Source organism: Haemaphysalis longicornis, unplaced genomic scaffold (assembly GCF_048455015.1).
Source record: "Haemaphysalis longicornis isolate Haplotype H1 unplaced genomic scaffold, Haemaphysalis longicornis Haplotype H1 scaffold_12, whole genome shotgun sequence".
Classification (NCBI taxonomy): domain Eukaryota; kingdom Metazoa; phylum Arthropoda; class Arachnida; order Ixodida; family Ixodidae; genus Haemaphysalis; species Haemaphysalis longicornis.
The window spans coordinates 2,688,753-2,708,731 of record NW_027526225.1 but is presented as its reverse complement, the minus strand read 5'-3'; the positions used below and the strand labels follow the sequence as shown (position 1 = coordinate 2,708,731).

The 19,979-nt window shown below is 46.0% G+C and overlaps 1 protein-coding gene and 1 long non-coding RNA gene across 7 annotated transcripts; one reads left to right on the top strand and one right to left on the bottom strand.

Annotated features, from left to right (window-relative positions):
• The first annotated feature begins 356 nt into the window (after nt 1–356).
• On the top strand, nt 357–1,073 carry LOC144161837 (uncharacterized). Its single transcript, XR_013320501.1, has 3 exons — nt 357–411; nt 499–557; nt 656–1,073. It is a non-coding gene; the product is annotated as an uncharacterized LOC144161837 (long non-coding RNA).
• Nucleotides 1,074–8,540: 7,467 nt separating this feature from the next.
• Nucleotides 8,541–17,120, bottom strand: LOC144162260 (uncharacterized). Of its 6 annotated transcripts, none has more exons than XR_013320634.1 (4): nt 16,715–17,120; nt 14,761–14,881; nt 14,269–14,688; nt 8,541–8,733 (listed from the first exon to the last, which is right to left on the bottom strand). XR_013320634.1 is itself a non-coding variant. In XM_077692737.1 (4 exons), the coding sequence occupies exons 1-4, from the start codon at nt 16,770–16,772 to the stop codon at nt 8,721–8,723; spliced, it is 366 nt and encodes a 121-aa protein (XP_077548863.1). In that variant the 5' UTR covers nt 16,773–17,120; the 3' UTR covers nt 8,541–8,720. The 6 variants fall into 6 exon arrangements, 5 of the variants coding, with proteins under 5 accessions (XP_077548863.1, XP_077548862.1, XP_077548864.1 ...); XM_077692737.1 differs by having other exon boundaries at nt 14,515–14,688; XM_077692736.1 differs by having other exon boundaries at nt 14,761–14,843.
• Nucleotides 17,121–19,979: the final 2,859 nt, after the last annotated feature.

Genomic DNA, 19,979 nt, shown 5'->3' with positions numbered 1-19,979 from the left:
GCTCGCCGGTGCCCACTTTTTGGCGCGAAAATTGCTTTGTCATCGCCCGTCGGAACGAAATCGTGGTTCTGCAGGAAACGCACAACAATCTCAAGGTAAGCAGTATATATTCTCGGCAAAAGGGTTTTGCCCCCTTTCTTATTATTTTTTTTTTTCAGCTGCAGCAGGTGCACGACGCGCCGCTCGCCAGTCCCCCCTTTTTGGCGCGAAAGCCCATCGGAACGAAATTATGGTTCTGCCGAAAACGCACTACAATCTCAAGGTAAGCAGTACATATTCCCGTCGAAAGGGTTTTGCTTTCATGTGTTTTGCCTTTTTTTTTTTTTTTTTTCAGCTGCAGCAAAACGTGCCACGTCCCCATGGCACGCCGTGATGGTTTTCGCGCGCTGAGCCTGAGCCGCAAGGACGGAGGTAAAGTAAAGCCTGCGCAGCAACGATCTGCTTAAAAATGGACGTTGTGCGTGGACCTGGTGGCGGTGATCTTTTGTTCTTTTCTAGGTGTAGCACGTGGCGTTCCATCGGCGGCCTCAGGGGACCGCAAAAATCTAAAAACCAAGGTAAGGCACGCTATGCTGCTGCAAACTGACCATGGCATTGTGAACGAAGTTTTTTTTTTTTGCGTGGAGCTGGTGGCGGTGATAATTTTCTTTTCAAGGTATAGCACGTGGCGTTCCCTGAGCAGCCCCAGCAAAGGACCGCAAAAGTCCGAAAACCAAGTTAAGCCACACAGCAGCCCGCGCTGCTGGAAACTGTCCTGTGTGTACACAATATTGTTTTTGTTTTATTGCTTTCCTTCTCTTTCAAGGTGCCACCTGGAGTACGGCTATCACCCCAGCAACTGGTATTACGCGCAACAAAATTCTGGAAAGCAGGCTGAAAACTGGCGATTTAGGCAAAGTGGCACTTTTGTTTGGCGTGACCACAGAAAATTCTGCTGTGTTGTCGTCCAGCGTGGCAAAATTTGGACCTGAAGAAAATCTGCAACAATTTCAAGCTAGGTAGCAGGCAGCTAAAAGCCGGTGATATACGTAAAGTGGCACCTCCTTTTGACGCGTTCACAGAACAAAAATCTGCCTTTTGTCCGTCGAGTAAAAATAATTGCGTATCACGAGAATTACCATAATAAGAGTCGGAATGAATTTTTGTGTTTGCTTGTTTGGTGTACTTGAGAACAATAAATCTGTCAAGTGCTTATCTGTGGTCTTTCCTTCGTGGTATGATGAGCCCCACTGGGCGTTTATATGTTCCACATATCATTATGACCGTCAAAAGAGGCAGTTCACTCCCGCAAAAACTTATGAGCTGCTGCAATGGTTTTTTTTTTTGCCTAATTTAATCTTGTCAACAAACTAGCTATTGCGCTTCCGTTTCTATCCCATGGCCCCCGGCCAGCTCTATATGGGATAAACATGTCAAGGAAAAATAATACCAGCTGCACTTTATTCTGACACAGAAGGATGGAGGCAGGCATGCTGTTATCGTGTGAACTTCATGCTAGCATTATGGCAGAGCTATCAAATGAAACCAGATGCCCCACTGCAATAATGCAATCACTTGTTGGTGGCTTGCAACTTCACCTAGTCCCTGTGGTGTCCCCCCCCCCCTTTTAATTAAATTCTTTTCTTGTTTAATAAGAGGTTTTCATTGAACATGTCGAACCTAAAACATTATCTTGGTGCACAACCTAGCGGTACTTCAGTCGCAACACGTACCTGATCGTGCAAAGCGCATGCCACACAAGCTCATAGCATGTGGTTGTTGCATTGACGACTTAAACACAAATCCTTGAAGTTAATTTAGCCATCTGTGATGAATGCAGAATTGGCAATGTTTCATAGCACTGTTTGACATATAATTTGCAAGCTTCGTGTTATAACGAGTCTTTTTGGGAAGCTTGCCATTAAATGACCTGCCATCAGATACAACGATGCATGACTGAGTATGCTAATAACTGCAGAGGAGCATTTCTAGCCAAAATGCTTGCATCTGGCCCTATAACCTCACACCTCTTTTTTGTTGTCATTAGTTTTTAACACTGAGTAGTAGACACCCTCCTTCATGTGTTGTGTTTTCATTCCTGCTGGCACATTGCCAGGCACCGTGCCCCAACAAGGGCAGATTAATGTTATCTTGCACACTCCGAAAAGGCCAACCTGGCACATTCACTGGCTCCACTGTCCAAATGCGATAAGAAGTGAATGCTAAGCATCAATGGAAATTTACCCGCCGCAGTGGCTAAGGCGTTGCGCAGCTGAGCACGAGGTCATGGGTTCGATTCCCGGCCGCCGCCGCCGCTTTTCTGATGGAGGCAAAAAGCAAAAATGCCCGTGTGCACGAGATTTCGGCGCACGTTCAAAATCCCCAGGTGGTCAAAATTAATCCGGAGCCCTTCACTACGGCATGCCTCATCGCCTGTGTTGCGTCGGCGCATTAAACCCTTCAATCAATCAAATCAATGGAAATTTTTGCGGTATCGCAAATTGGCTTTCTTGAACATTCACGGTTGAGCACTGCCTGCTGTTGGATGGTACTTTTAACAAAGATAATGTTGATGCATACTGAAACACAATGCTCCAGTTCTGCTGTAATTATTGAACAAGTAAAAGGAGTTTTGGGAGATACAGAACGCCCAGGCTGACATATCTTGTCACTGACAGTACAGTAGGCTCTCAATAACTTGAAGTCACTTAATTGGAAGTAATGTGCTGGTTCCGGCAATTTTACATGCAATTCAACGGAAGAAATTGCTTGATAATTTGAAGCTAGAACCCATTATATTAGTTAATTGGAAGTTATATTGAATAGAAACATCAAGGTGACTGTTATTTCTCGATAAAAAACCATTTTCAAGTGTTGAAACAGCGCCCTAATTGTTCTCTACTGATGTCAGTGCCATCACAACTAAGGTAGTGCACTGTTGATAAAGCAGCAGGCTAGTTCAGACTCGCGCCAATGTTCACATCTCTTGTGAGGCCCTCAACCTTATTTGTTTCTCACAGCACTGTGTGAGCAGTTAGGTGAACATTTGAGGCTTTGATTTTAGCGATAAGTCTGCACTATCACGACAACCCATGACATATAAGCTCGACTTCACAACAAAAGTCAAGATTCTGAACGAAATGAAAAAGTGAACGAGTTGCGGACTAATGACAATGCTGTTCAGGTGCATTTTGTTCAATTGAATTGTGGTCCCTGTGGACTTTGTATTATTGGGAGTCAACTGTGCCTTCAAGCGTGAAAGCAGTACTGAAGCTGGATGTTTGCTTCTAGGTGTGCTCAGACAATAAAACATACAACATATGCGCTGTAAAACACCTATATACGCTCTTTGACTAGAGCTTCTTGAGTTCAATTATCAAATCAAAACTTTATTTTATAGGAGTGAAAGTGAGGGAACAGGAATTACGAGAAGGCACATTGACTTCTAATTTTTGTTCATGTCACAAGTATGTGATGCTTTCTTCCTCAAGTTATTGAACATGCATTTTATGTGCATTTCTTTTCTTTCTGAATCTTGAACTGTGAGGAGACTTTGTCCATGACTGCTGTCTACGAGAAGGGTCACGCACCCCTTAATACATCAATGAATGGCTTTCTTGCTTGGCTCCCTTTCACCGTATAGGGATGAACAAGTACAGAAGTGAAAGGAAATCCAGTTTTGGCCACGTAGACAGGAATCTTCCCATCTGTTTTTCACATCCTTTCAAGTCAATACAGCTGATTCTGGAACTTCCCCCGTGGAATCGTTTGCCGGTTAAAAAAACAACGCCTTCTCACACAGCTATCGAGAGCTGAAACAGTCGAAGAGGCTGAAATGCCTAGTCTCAATGCAGCATGCACAACTTTAGGCTGTTTTTTTCTTTTCTCTTGTGATGCTGAAGCATTTCTGGGTATCGTACTTATCAAAAGGTTAAATTTATGCCTCTGCATCTGCATGTATCTCTTGGTACCAAATCAGAAGGGGGATCATCCCATTCTTTACATGAGTATTGCACTCCACACCGAATGATCTCTGTGCCTCATAAGAGAAGGGTCATGATCTCTCTGCTCATTCTGTTCTTCACACTACCGATGAGCAATATCAAGAGAATTCCACTCTTCACATAAGTGAGGAACAAGACGAAGCACCATTGTCTACCACAAAAAGCAAGATCCTGCTCCTCAATTCCTTCCTTGATCATACTAGCAAGGAGTTGGGTAACATGCTAAGTCCATCATGAGGAGCAGTACAACTCTGCAATGGTCAGCCTCGAATAACAAACACAAGGCAAGGAAATGAAGGGATGATATGCACCATGCAACACCGTGCACGGCTGTTTTTTCTCCTTTTGTCTGAGTCTTCAAGCTGACTGTCGTAGATTCAACATGCAACAACTGGCTCAGATTCTTCCTATTTGATGCTGAGAAGGGAATCCCACTCATCACACGATAAATCATTGTTAAACACCACTGTTCATTAAATGAGAGTAGCATCATGATCCTGCTCTTCAATTATGATCCCCAAGTTAATGAGTAGTAGTATATACCTCAGACCAACTATAGATGTTTCTTAACTTCCTGCCTTTTTTTATCCTTTGTACATTACAATTTCTTATCTTTACTACCTAGTTCATCATACAATTGTTATGGCCCAAGACATGGTCCTTCACAAGTGGTTGCAGCTGTGGAACCGCATCATTCACAATAAAAAAAAAAAAACTCTGACGAAAGTGGAGCAAGTTTAACAGTACAATCAAGGTGCGCAAATGCTGTTTAATTGCCTATTGTGTAAGTGCTGCAACGGTGCCTTCTGTTTGAACTCAAACTGGCTGGAACTTTAAATGTAATAACAGTGTTTGGAATTACTTCTAATGAAAATGGGAAAATGTAAATATGCTAACAATGCTGGTAAAAAAGTTAGGCTGCTTTGTCTGAGCATGACAATTCCCAAAGCAAATATTTGTAAAATTAAGTGGTCAGGCCTGTTATCCCCCAGCAAAATCTATCTGCTGGGACCATTTAAAACAAAACTCGTTCCAATTTGGACCCACATCGTTCAGATGCTTGTTTGACCTGGTGCGTGGACTCCCAGACGGAGCCATTTTTAGATGAAAGGAGAGCCGGTGACTCCTAAATAGTTTGGACATGAATGAACCGAGAACAGGGACAGTTGGTAGCATACAACAACCACCGCTCCCACCGATTTCCAGAAAGTCGGCTTCGCTTCGTGCACGAATGCATCGATCGGAAGCTATCGCTCGCTCATCGCTCGCGACGCTTATAATGTATTAATAATGACACTGTAACTCACCAACCTAGCCTCCCCCCGTCCTTCCTCGTCTTAGCGGTGTGCAATGCAAGCTTTTTACAAATTCAAAAAGCGTCTGGACAGGATGATCGAGTTTGCTTTGTTCAGTTTACTTTCTTGACTCATTTTGAAGCTGATGACCTTCATTGGTCGCCGTGCATCGTAATTTCGATAGGTATAACCAGTGTACAGAATACCGCCTTCATTCCTAGCTATTAGATGAAGAAATAAACTATCGCCTCTGGTACTGGGGGCGCTGAGTAAACACACGTGTTTTAAGCCTAACGCAAAAAAATGAATAATAACATTTCCGTTTCTGCATACATCCCACCCCAAAGGAGCGTCAAGCGTGCTCTGCACATCGCTTTCCAAGTTTTGAGGTTCCTATGAGCTGACACGACACTTTTCATCAGCATTTCCGACTTTTCGTTAACAAGCACGGAGCGCGCACGTGTTTGCTTTGTATTTTATTCGATTGCCTCAGCAAAATAAGCCCCAGTTATGCATAATTCTTCTTTTTTTGGGGCGAAAGATGAGCCGTACTACCGACCGCTATTAAAACGTGATAAAAGGGCCAGATGGCAAAACATCAGCATTTCAAAACATACCTCAGTTACCAACGTACATGCATGGATATATATCCCTTAAAATCATGATACGAGAGTTCGTCCCATGATGCACATCGTGGGGCTCAAGTGCACAATACAACTGCAGCAAAAAGAAAGCTCCAAAATGTTCTACTCAGATAAAAATAAAGTGTAAATGCTAAACGGTAAGAGCTAGCTTAAAGATGCATAGCCTGCATTCGGCGTTATGTTTGAACATGAGTGGATTAATTAGGAAGTTTCAACTTAAAAAGTGTGCTATATATGCTTCTCGCTAGATATTTTATAAGCTAATTCAGTTTAAGGCACAATCTGTGTGCTTTGTGGATGTGTAATTGATTGGTATACCTCATCCTGTTTATCCCACTGATGTCAGCAATACATACGAAAAACTATGCAAACAATTTATAGCAAGGAGGACTATATTATAATCCTTGTAAGATAAGTTTGATTAAAAGCACCACGATTCAATTTGCTAATTTACAGACAAGGGCAGCTATGTGCAAATGCTGCTGCTCTATGGAGGGAACCACCTGGGTCTCTCACCACAGCAAATCGATCACTGTCACCTATGGATGTGAGTAAAAAAAGTTTGGAGGGGGGAGGCAAACCGAGAGGCACCAAACCCCCTGTGTTACCAAAAATAAGACATGTAATAACATAAATTGCTTCCCTCTTCACAGGGAACTGATACAGGTGCTCTGTGCCGCGAAAGCTACCAGATTACATTTAAACAATGCTACAGTTATTGCAATATTTTGCTTTTATTTAGAGGTTTACTTATTTAGACACCATTTATTTGAGGTACGTAATACATGAATACATGTTCACGTATGATGACATGCACTATCAGGTAACGCGTATGAAAATGTGACCGCAGTCTTGGGATCAAACTAAGGGAGTTTTATGCGATGAAGCCAGGTACAGGCTATGAGGCATGCCACAGTAAAGTGCTAGAGATATCGCAGTATTGGATGACAACTGTACTGTTGACCATGATGCATTATGCTTTTGCTAAAATAGGTTCGCACTTTTTTGCTGAGTTACTTTCAGTTTCTTTCAGTTAGTCCATTAACTGATCAATCAACCGAACATAAACTCAGGGGTTTACTGCCTTGAACATATAAGTAAACTGTAGAGTTGATTTTAAGTGAGTTACTTGAACCGGCGCTGCACGCGCGCGACACCGGCCGGCACCGCTGCGGCACTTTTCGGAACTAGTGCAGCCAGTGCAAGCCAAATCGAAGAGACCTTTTAACTGAGTTACAATTGATTTTAAGTGTGTTACTTCACACAGTATTTTTGATCAGTGCACTACGTTCCTTTTGCACAGATGTAAAATATACATTGAGATCATGACCTATGAAGCCAGTCATGGTGAATGTGCTATAAAACTGCAGTCATAAAATATGCCTTATATATTTTATTTTCATACATTTCCCAGTACGGCTACTCACAGCATCTGTACATATTCCGAGTACGCATTTGCTTGATATAGAAGGCATAATTTATAATTTGCCTTGTAAAGTCCCTAAGAAAATGGTACGCCGCAGAGTTTCCATTAAAAATTCTTACAATCTCTTAGGATGGCCATAACCACCATCATGGGGGTATTCTCAATGACAGCAAGACGTTTCTGCAGGGAAGTGTTATTTCTGAAGAATGCAGCAGCATAGCGAAACTAGGAAAACACTAGTGCGACTTTAGACGATACGAAGCGCATAATATTTGTGCAAGTTTCCCTGAAAGATGGCCCTCAATCAGCAGTGATGAGCTTCCAATTTTTCTCGACAACCTAAACTCTTCTGCGACGCTGCACTGAACTATAATTGTGTGACAATTCAGCTTCCACTCATCAGGATATTTCAGACTAAAGCCCCTACTTTGAAGTCAAGCAAATTGCACTTTTCTTCTGGTCAGGCATGAAGAGAACAGTATATATACTCACTCATTTCATATGCAAGTATGCACTGCCCTGATCTTCCATTGTGTGCAAAAATGTGATTGCCGTCTTCGGATAAAAAAGCCAAGGTAGTTTTACACGCTGAAACTAGAAATGGCTACAGGGAATGCCATAGTGGATGCTGGGAAATTGTACTCTTCGATGAACTCTACTTCTGACCATGTGTTGACGATCTTTCCTAAAATAGGTTCGTATTTTTGCTGCCGAGGTTTTAAGTTACTTTCACTTAATCCATTTGTCAATAATGCTTTTCAGTGTTCAAAAGCAAAAAATTCTGTTTGAAGTTTCCCATTTGTGGCACACCATTCTTCAGTTGGATACGTCCAAGGACACCGCAGGTTTTTTGCTAACCAATCAGTTGGTTTGCATTTTTTTCCCACTCAGGCCGACAGGAAATTGTAAATTGAATAAAAGAATTCTATTTGTTCCCAGGACTTCGCTTAAACACATGTATCATCAGCCATTTATAGCATGGTGCAAACTGAAATGATTAACAGAAGTCGGCACGTTTAGAAGTGGTAGTGCACTGAAAATTGCACCTGATGGGAACGGGATGCGTCTTTTAGCCAGTCATTTTCAGTGTATTTTTCTTTTTTGCTTGCATGCATGGCTACATATTCAGTGGTCGCAGGTTTGCATGAAAAGTAAACAGACACAGCTGTCAAAAGATGTGGACACACTTTATTATTGAGGTACACTTTATTATTGAGGGTACATGGGTATTGGGTTCAGACCTTGAAATTTATTTATACTCTAACAAAGAATAACTTTAGGCAGTGCCATCCTCTTGCAGTCAATAGTTCATTGTACCCTTGTTTGCACAACGCCAGCAATCGCAGCATAGGCGTCTCTGCACTCCTTCCCGTCATGCTGCAAACCTGTAATGTTGAAAGGAAACAAAATACAGGGTACCCACAAGTGTTCTGTAATGACAAGCTTATCATTCATTGACAAGGAAACAGCATGGGTTGCTAAGGCATTTTGCTACAAAAGGCACTGAAACAGGGCAGGTTTCATGCAGTACTATTGTGGACCCATAGAGCACCTTCTGTAAGAAGAGCTCGGTAGTCGTGTATACGATGCACACCAACGGTGGAACCCATTTGTGTACTTCTTTCCAGACGTGCCAGGCAGACAGGCCGAGAGATAATCGAAGCGTGTAACATTTGAAAACTGGGAGGCGATTGTGTTACATCGCCAGTACTTTGTGACAGAGTTCGCCTTCTTAACCAGTACATGCCGCCAAACACAAGTGCGGCATTGAACTTGATGTTCCTCAACTCTGTTATCAGCTCGGCAGTGGTCCATAGCTGAAGTATCATGTGTGTCAAGTAAAAGGATTTACCAGTGTTTGTCATGTGAGGGGGGCGGGGGGAAAAGGGCAAGGAAGTACGTTCGAGTGGAATGTGTTCCATCTCTTTTCTTCTGTTGATGCCAACGTTTATGTTTAGTGCACATTCCACAAAAAACTAGTTGTGAATCATCACTCGACTTGTCTGCTTCGTTCGTCCCAGTCTTTTTCGTGCTGTTGTTAAGATGACACATACCAACTTGCCCAGCTCACCCCTCTGGATATGTTACGGTTGGCTATGCTACAGCTAGTAAAATATGAGCAACCACACGTAAAGCCATACAATAAAAAAGCTTTCAAGGTGGGATTTACTGTAATAACTTCTTGTGCAAGAAGTTACTCCGGTAAGCACTCAGAATGATAAAAACCAACTTGATGTGGATAAGCCGAGTCCAATCGTAGTGCTGTTGCAAGGGCAAAAGTTTTTGGCAGCAGGCACACGAAATTGGAGAACCAAGGAGTACATGTACATCTCAGAGCAGCTCACAGGCTTCCGGCAGCACCAGGCTGCGATGAACTCCATTGCCAACGTAATGAGAGCTAGAGCACACCCAGACTACCAGGCAGGTGGCAGCCCTCGTGCTACTTGATGCAGTGGCGTAGCCAGGGGGGGAGGGCTGACCGGGCTTCAGCCCCCCCCCCGAAATTTTTCCGGCCATCGCCATGCTGCCTGTATGCCTGGTACGTCGCGTGTGAACAAAGCGGCATATTTTTCGAAAGTGCCACTAATGGCACTTTCCACGAAATGCTACGAAAATGCCACTCGCATGGAAGGGAGCCGAGTCCGGCCGTGACAAAACGAAGCGCCTGAGGGGTGCGAACCGCTGAGGGATGATTTCGGAGGGGTGCAGCCCCAAAAGCGACGGCGCCTTCGGGTAAGCTCAGCGCACGGGACGCCAAAGGCATGCGTTGTATCCCTTTGTGCGAGACATGCGGCAAGACCGAGAATAATTGGCCGGCTGAGTTGTTCTCAGCAGAGGAGATTGACTCGTCCGGGGAAGCATGGAGTGGTCTGCACCACGGTCCGCACTAACTCGCGGCGGAAAAAAAGAGGGACCGCCGGCCATTGATGGTTGAAGACTGGTACAATGCAGGCCCGAAAGGGAACAGACGATCTTTGTATGTTAAGCAGAACAATGTGCAAGCGGCAGTGGCTGATCACGGCCGCTCCCTCTCCTAGAAAGGGGGAGATCAAACGGCCGTGGGCACACATTCAAGACTCGTGCAAGGTAACTGAAGAATGCGATGGGCTAAGTAATGGGTGAAACGTGCAGTTTAGCTGAATGAATGCCGTGCGCGGGCAGAGGGCCTTTGCGATTGAGACACACCGCAAGGTACGCCCCTCTTTCTCGCGTCAGCCCTTCATTCTTCCTTTTTCACATTTCTGTCGAGGCCTGGAGAGTTTTGTTGGAGTGGGCTCAGATTGCGCGCGCTGAGTGTTGTCCCCTTCCGACGGCGATGTTGCGACAGTCAATTTCACCCCCGCGATTAGGCAGATTTGTTCGGCGGTATTCTCCCCTAACCTAGGAAACTGCAAAACAGCGGGTCGACAAAAAGGGCGTGCTGCGGCTCCCCGAGCCAGTTCCAGACTTTATCCTAAATGTGAAGGCACGACGGTCACCAGCCCTGCCACAGGCAGACGGCGTCGCGACAGTAACAACGATCAGATGGCCATATTCGACCTCTATCACAACTAAAGCACCTCCGTTGCGTCCACGACCGCTTTTTCCCTGGACGGCGGCTACCCAGAGCAGTGTATATTCAGGGGCCGGAGTCACAACGGCGATATCGAATAGTAAGTTTCTTCCAGTGACTAATGCTTACATGATCACTGATGTCTTTTGACGATGGAGGTTGCATTGTACGTTAAGTTGTGCGGTGCAGATCAATTATGCATTCTTTGATATTTAAATATTCACTTCGTAATATTTACACGATGCCACAGTACCTTGTGTCTCCGAGCTAAAAAATATCTATCTTGTTTTATTCCGAATGCAGTATTTGCGTTTGAATTGGTAATTGAAAGCACCCACGGTGGAGCGGATAGGTGACTTTTAATGAGAGAAAATGTAAATTCAACTCCTGTAAAGGCCCAAATATTTTATTATGCACGAAGTTGGAGAGGATTACTCAGAGTGTATCGGGACAGCGTAGCATCAGTACATGAAGAATGAAATATATATTTGTTCTGGCTGCAATCCACTGCTACACCCAATTTTAAAACCATAGCAGTGTGCGCAGCGCAAGTGAAGGACTTTCGTACTGGTGGCAAAGAAGAGAGAGAGAGAGAGAGAGACACAACTTTCGCTGAGCCCATTTCAGGTGACGCTCGCAGGCGTCAGACGGGGTGGAACCCTATTCACAAGTCCCATATGAGTTCAATAGCTCCTGGCCCCTGGACGCGAGCTCTTGCTGGCATTTCTTAAGTAACCGAAATAACCAAGGAATTATCACGGTAAACAACTTTGCAATTTTTAGCCAATCTATCCTGTCGTAACCTGAAACCATGCTTTAGTTTGAACAGCACGGTCGCTGTCAACCAAGGAAATAGTTTAACTGCGTCATTACTGTCCGCTTCATGCTAAAGCATGGTAGTCTTTGGTCTTTCTGTATACGGGGCCATGCCAATACGCATGTTTTCTTGGTGCACTCCGGGAAACAAAATGCTGACTTGTTTCGGGCATCGCACCATGCCCGAAGGTCATGCTGGCTCTGCACAGCTGCCCAATCTTTCGTTTTCTGGTGGACCAAGAAGATTTTAAACATAATTTTCATTTCCCGCGTCTGCAACGAAAACTACAAAACTTCTGTGCGCCCTATACATTCCAGAGCCGCCCATGCTCATGAACTGCAAATACTTTTTTTATCGTTTAGCTTTAAAACCGGCAGTGTGTACTCGGCTGAAAAATGGCAGCGCACGCGTCAGCTAAAAAAGTATGTCCTTTCATTAAAGTTTGAAACCAAAATGGTAGGACCGCATTATAACTCTTTCATCAGATCTCACGACAAAATTCAAAACGTAACAATATTTTGCTCAGCTTGCACAGAACATGCCTACCCGCAAGAGTATGGTCAGACATCGCCGTATTTGCGTTATTATTTTTTCTTGCTAAATATAAAGTTCGAATGGCGAACTTTGCAGTGACTTGCTCTACCTCATCTGGGAGTGGTAACTAAAGGGGGTGGCTGCTCCAGAAAAGGTATAACTTGATAGTACACGCCTTCAGGCAAATTATAGGGCATTTATGCACGAAGCATTGAAAACGTGACCGCTAGGAATGCAACTATTTGAGAACACCAAGCTCATTACAGCAGACTCTACATTTGGGTTGTGCAGAAATGTTCTCCGCCCCGATGAGACTCAAAACAGGAGCGCAAATTTAAACTGGCATGACTTAACAAATGCCGATGGCTGAATTATTCCGCTTTGCGTGTGGACTAATATTGCCAGGTTCATGTAATTTTCGCCCTTAACAGCGCTGTTCTTGCGCGTGATAAGATCAAATGATAAGATCAATGAAGGCCCCTCTAAAATCGCGCAATCATGTTCCTTGGCGATGACTTAGGTCATTGGGCACTAATCATCCAACAAGATCCTGTGCTGTCATAGTGAAATCGCCGCCGGAAAGCGGGCGGGGATTCACCATTGCTTCAAATGTTTAATTTAATATATCGATAATTCCTTTGAAGTTTACTGTAAGACTGATATCATTGTTATCGAGACAAGGCAGTCTTTTTAATGAACCAAACATGTATTTTATCTTCATAGCCTTTAACCCTTTGAGGGTTTTTGCCGTACGTGTACTGCGGCGGTTTTCCGTCCCGCAAGGTCTTTGCCGTACGGGTACGATTTCGAGCATCCGTTTGAAATTTCGCACCATATTAACGATGCATGCTCCCTGGGAGGTGCTGCCACCACCTGGGACTTACAAGAAGTGTTTGAAATTTGATTGTGCTACCTTCTTGCAGTGAAAAACAGAACTCTCTGGCTTCGGCGCGTTACGGCGTCTCTACGTGTTAACGCGTTTTGTGGTTTCAGTTTCGCCACGTGATCGCATCGGAGGCGCGCGAAACTTGATCGACGCTCGCTATCAGGGGCGGCGGAAGTTGATTTCGATCTATATTGGCGCTGCTCTTATCTTGTTTATTACCCATGCTCACTAGGTATTATTGCCCTCCTTGCTTGAAACTGAAGTAACCTAATCGGAGACTCCATTGTGGGGGCGGCGGAAGTTGATTTCTATCTATATTGGCGCAGCTATTAGCTTGTTTATCACCGGCGCGCATGAGTTATTCTCGCTCTCCTCGTTTACTGGGTTGCCTTCGAGTTCTTCAGACGCACGGCAAAGCGGCGATATGGCCCAACGAACTGCCCGCTCTGATGACACCGACCGCGATGACTCTTCTGACTCTGAGTTTACTCCTTTCACCGAGTCTGAATTGGAAGACAGCCTTTCTTCGGAAGAAGACAGCTCATTTTCGGACATGCGCTGTATGTGTGCAGACTTCGATAAGGCACTGTGCATAGACCCGTGTTTCAAGGAATACCACACTCTGAAATACTATTGAACATTTTTCAGTTCTAAGTGATGCTGACCCCAAAATACTGTTCCTGATAATTTTTTACCATTTAATCATGACTTTAGACATTTTGTCCATTCCAAATCCGCAGTAAACTAATTTGACCACCAGGGAAAGTTCTTTTCAAAAAAATTCGACCCTCAAAGGGTTAAGGGCGCTTGCAAACTTCCGCACTTTTTTTTTCTATCAGGAAGGGGGGGGGGGGGGGGGGGGGGAATAAAGGGTGCCTTCAACAACCTCCAGCACCCTGTCTCATCTCCCTGGCCATAAAGGAGGCCGGCATTGTGGACAAGCTGCGGGGCTCCGTCGAGGCGTTCGTGACGGGCCTCATGGCACAAAGGCAGGTAGGCAACGCCCTGTCGGTGCCTCAACCAGTGGATGTGGGCACCCTGTAGGGCACAGTCGTCAGCCCCTCACTCTTCAACATGGTCACAGTGGCACTATCAGTGGCACTATCAGTAGAAGGGCGCACAGGGTGTACCTGTCTGTGTACGCCGCCGCCGCGGCCCTGTAGGCACTAGGCCCCATGGCGGGCTGCCGAGGCGTCGTTCTGCAGCTGCAGGCACCCCCGGATGCAGTGCGGGCCAAGCTCGCCAATGTCAGCCTGCAGCTGTCGGGCACCGAGATGGAGGCGATGCTTGTTCACTGGGACACCCAGGCCTGCTGCAGGGTCACATGCCTGCAAATCGACAGCGAGCAGCTCGGGTGGAAGACCAGGGTGCGCTACCTGGGGCTCATGCTGGACCACCGAGATGGCTTCTGCCAGGCCGCCAAGCAGCTCCGTGCCAGGACCGGATGGCCACCTCGGCTGTGAGTAAGGTGGCCGCCCAAGACTGTGGCTGCTCCCAACAGACAGCCTTTGGCTGTAGGGCTGCTGATGTGTGCGCTGCCGCTGGTCACCCTGCCGAAACCAAATTGGTGGCAGTTGGAGGGTGACTACCGCAAAGGCGCCTGTGCTTGCTTTGGAGCTCACAGTGCCAGAAGTCGCTGGCCAAGGCAGGGGTGTGGACAATCGGGATGGCGGTAGAGCAGCAGGCCCTGGGCCACATTGACTGGCTGCAGCGCGCCAAAGGGGGAGGCCTCCTCTGCAGTAGCTGCACATCCACCAGCACTCGTTCATTGCTCCACCACACCACCTCAATTAAGGACTGATGCCACAACCAACGTGCTCCATCGCAAGGAATGAAGGAAACTGGCCACGAGGTACTTTCCATTGGTTGCCACATTTGATGAGCTCATGGCAAAAATGTCTGCATACCGCGCTGCAAACCACGTGCAGCTTTGGAAGAGAGACACTAGAACTATCACAGGAGTGAAAAAGCGTGATGTAAAGATTGACAGCAAGATGCCCAAGACCCTGAAGTATTACCAGATACGTTAGTGCTGCACCCATGGGGGCATGAAGTTCGTGAGCAGCAATAATGGCGGAGTGCACATAAATTATTGCAAGTCCCTCCTTGAAAACGTTTTTGTTACATTTACCCGCGGTTGCTCATTTCTTGCTAGCCATAACATAGCTAATCTCCAGGCTCAAGCCTTACTAGTTTCACTATGCACATTGTTGTTCGGCTTGCCTGAGCACATTATCACAAAATGCGATGTATGCCTGGCTCCATTGAAACATATAGTTTTATCGCTTGTGCATAAAGCAGCGCAGATCTATCTGTCTTGCTGGTGGAAAAAACATCTCTGTAGACAGCAAACGGGAGCCGACTGAAATTTTAAAAAGGAATTTTCATGGATGCCGGAACAGTGGGTTCAAAAGAAATTTACTGGCAGGTTGTCATGCGGTCCCAGTCGGCTAACGAGAAACAACTGCCGCGAAAAATTTATACAAGGGATTATCACGGATGCAATGAGAATAGCCACAGCCATATCAAGTTTTGTGCTATGCCAGGTAATTAGGCAAGGCTTGCGAGTTGCTCTTGCCTTATTTTGTAGGAGCCTCGCACTTACCACCTGGCAGATGTACTGTCAGGCAGGCTCTGTGAGTATAAAACAACAAAAAACATTCCGGCGAAGCCACAAGTAATCATCTACTGCAACAGGGTTTTCCGAAGGCGCACAAAAATAGAAGCGTGTCATACATTCGCTGTAAGCCCCCGAAGATTAGGTTCAGCTTTTGGATACAGCTTATTTTATTAGGCATCAAACACAGAGTATTTCATGGGAAATACAGGACAATTACATGACCTACATATGTTTCTTTCCAGTCGCAAGTGCACTTGCGACTGGAGCGGTAGAAGCGACGAGATTTCTGCCGCTTTCCTTGTTCGTTTGGTCTCGACCAATTTTTGTCGCCGCGGACAGCAATCGCGTCGCTTCTATCGCTCCAGTCGCAAGTGCGAACGGGCCTTCACACTTGCGCTGCGAGCCACACCACATCGCAATCTAAACCCATTTTTCGTGATTCACGCCACCGTTAAAGCATGCACTGTCCATGTCAACACAACATTTCAATCTGCTATCAGGAATTTCACGATAGGCAAGCGCTTAAGCTTATTATTTGTGGAATGTTGGAAGCGGTCTCGAAATGTTATTAGAAAGTACGCCTTGCTGCTAAGGTTGAGGCTCTGAACAGGGTGGACAAAGGGGGTGATCGTCATTTCCACAGGGACGGTCGTCATTTCAGTGCACAGGCGCAACAATACCTGCACACGCCACGCAGGAAAAATATGGAATACAATGCGATCGCTCCACGAACAAATCTGTCGTCAAAACTTGTTTTATCTCCCTTTTTTTTTCCCCTGAACACACTGAGTTCATGGAATGACGCACGTGGAGCGTGCACCTTCTGCAAAAGAAAAACAACCGGACCCAAAAGTTCACGTAAAAGGAATGTTTAAAGTAAACAAGAAGAAGTAAACAACAAGTAAAACAAAATAAAAATAACCGAGCACTAATAACAGAGCACATGGATGCCTCACCTTTTTTACTGCGGGCAGTGGCATCTACAGTGTGCTGAAACTCAACACACCACACCATGATGAATAACCAGATTCTTCTTGCGTGAAAGCGACGATTGCATCGGTCGAATTTTAAGGTATATGCATGTCTTTAACACATTTTCCCTTCAGTAGCTAACTTCTGCAATCTCAACACAAAGAAGCCCGCTTGAAAAGCAAGAGCTTTCCGCCATTTTGGCCAAGCGCGGGGACTAGGCAGACTAGGGAGGCATTCTAGCGCTTTACCAAAGACTAGGGAAAAATTTCTGGGGAGAAACAACAACTAAACAAACAAATCTAGCGCCAAAAAAATAATGACGTCATGCATATTTTAATGACGTCACACACATTGACCAATCAGCGTTTCCAGCCATTTCTCCCCCTATACGGATGTGGGCGAGCAGCTCGGCTCGGCGCCTCTCACTGCCGCTCACTACCTCCTCCTCTGTGCCCGGCACCTGCGGCGCTAGTTGAGCGGCTCACCCCTCCACGTTTTGTCTGCCTTCCCTGCGTTTCTTTTGCCTGTCTTGTGGTGTTTTCGGACTCCTCAACGCGCGGTCGTCGGGTGGACGCAGTCTCTGCTTGGACGGCGCGTTGCAGCGGCGTTGGCCGTCTAGCCAAGGTAAGCACGATATACCGGCTATTTGTGCGTACGGTGTTGCACTACAATTAATGGATGTATGTTTTCCTTGCAATTGAAGAGTGCTAATGCCCTTTACAAAATCCGCACGTGGTTGTTAAGCTTACCTCTACCTGCGAGCAAGATTTCCTGCCGTAACTACGCCGTGCAAGGGAATGTACTCACAAGTCAACGACAGCAAGAAGACGTAAAAAAATGGATATTAGTGCTTTCCTTTTTGCGCCTAATTTTTAGCTCCGGCCCTGCTGAGTGGACGGGGGACTGTTGCTACGAGTTTCCCTGTAGATCGAGTTATTCCGTTCTGAACTTATTGAGGACTAACACTTGCATTAAACACATAACAGCCAGGAACGTTTTTAGCACAGCCTGTTCACAGAAAGTCCGCCTTCCATGTTCACGCGCTTGAGAAATTTGCGAAGTGTATCCAGGGACGCAGCTTTCTTTTGTTTTCTGTTCGCAGCAGCCGCTCACAGCTGCGCATGTTCACAGCAGCCGCCGTACGGGGAAGGAACCCAGTTTGTGGCATACATGCATCCGACTAATGCGCATGGCCGGGCCATACGGCGAGAATCCGAGCAGCCTTCGCGATTTTTGTCGGTCGCATGTAGCCATTCTGTCAACTAAAGCCATGAAAGAGTTTATGCCGTCTGTTTCGAAGTGACCAAAAGTGTTAAAAGCGACCCATGTAATCTTCGGTGGAAGTGGCAGTAGCGAAAGTGCATCATGTTCAGGGACTACAAATGATTTGTCAATGTAAGACAAACTGTATGAAAGTAGCCGCTAAGTTACAATCAGTTTCTGTTTTTACCGCCACCCAGAACCAAGAACCAGCAAAGGAAGGAAGGAGAAGGAAGGCGGGTGGGGAGGGGGACTTCGAGGGAGGCAACCAGTTCCCCGCACGAGACCCCTCGGTTCCCGGAACGGGTCGCCCGGGCAGGTTTGTCTCCTTTTGTTCCTTGGATTGCTCCCCCAAAACTTCGCGAAACTTCAGGACGTTGGACCCTTCCTCTTTTGTGTTTCCGAGCATTTTTTTCCCTCCTTGCTGTATTAATTTCGTAGCGCATTCACGAACACGTGTGCGCGTTCCCAGAGGCCCTTCGGCCGCTCCTGGTCGAGTGACAGACACGCGGAACCCGACGCGCTACCGCTGGACCACGCATAACTGCCGAACCAATGACAGAACTCACTGGATAGACCGTATGCGGATAATTTGTGAACCCCAGCGCGGTGGCTCAGTGTCTAAGGCGTTGCGCTGCTGAGCACGAGGTCACGGGTTCGATTCCCGGCCGCGGCGGGCGCTTTTTTGATGGAGGCGAAAAGCAAAACGCCCGTGTGTACGAGATTTCGGCGCACGTTAAAGATCCCCAGGTGGTCAAAATTAATCCGGAGCCCGGTACGGCGCGCCGCATCACCTGCGTTGCGTCGGCGCGTTAAACCCTACAATCAATCAATCAATCAATCAATCAATCAATAGGACAATTTGCGAAGCAGTAATATGGGGCAGTCACAGGAATGACTTGAACGGAAAAGCACTCGCTCTAAAAGTGTTACCGGCGCCATGAGCATTATTGACTGATTGAAGTTTTTATTCGAGCAAGGAGGCCGTGTGCTGTACGGTTGGGAGAGGGGATGCAAACAAGAGGATTGAAGTATGTTAAAAGAAGTTGTCTAAGCAAGTTTTGCTCATCAGAGAACCATGAAACGCGTGGAGGAAAAATAAATTGCCGCCAAACATTTTGTGAAATAAACAAACTCGCTGGGCAGACAAACATTCTCTTTACAGAAACATGCTATTGCAGGGTGAAAAAAAGAAACCTTATTGCAAATTTTATTAACATAAAAGGATGGGAGAAACTTTTTCTATACATATTCATAGTGGTGAAACTGCGCGCAAGAAACAAGGACAAAAGGAAGAGGGCAACAATTAATACAATCATCTGAATTATTTTTTATATAAAAGGCTTCAACTATCTCCCTTGTTCTCCTATCTTTGTGAGTCATTAAAGCAGTAGTACCATTAAACAAGGGATAGAATCCGCAATTCTTACAATGCGATGATAAATGTGACGTGGGCGTGCCCTTGAGGGAGTTTCGATGTTCGCGGTCGTGTATTGCGTTTCTTTGAAGTGCGAAAGAAAGTACATCGGGCGAACGGGGCGATGCCTCAATGAGCGCTTGCGCGAACATCAAAACGGGCCTGCCATCGAAACGGGCCTGCCATCGAAACGGGCCTGCCATGCGGCCACATGTGCCTCAGGGCCTAGCAATGAGCCCGAATTTAGTGCGGGTCATTAACGTGTAGGTTCCATGCTCGACTGTAGTGTTTAACACGCCGACGCAACGCATATGCTGAGGCGCGCCGTAGTGGAGGGCTCCGGATTAATTTTGACCACCTGGGGACCTTTAACGTGCGCCGAAATCTCGTACACACGGGCGATTCTGCTTTTCGCCTCCATCATAAAAGCGGTCTCCGCGCCTTCATGCTGTTATAGAAAACCTAACTCACTAGACTCTAGCGGCGTTAACTTTCCTGCCTTCCTTCTACATCCTTCTTTATTACTTCCTAAGTATCCCTTCTCTTTACCAGGCCTGACACTGACGACCAGG

What these genes read in the sequence shown, in the direction of transcription:
- LOC144162260 (XM_077692734.1), bottom strand. Translation starts at nt 16,772, where the DNA reads ATGGTGTGGTGTGTTGAGTTTCAGCACACTGTAGATGCCACTGCCCGC. An exon ending in CACTGCCCGCAGTAAAAAAG is followed by an intron (nt 14,844 to 16,714) that starts GTGAGGCATCCA and finishes GGCGCGCTGCAG; the next exon opens with CCAGTCAATGTGGCCCAGGG.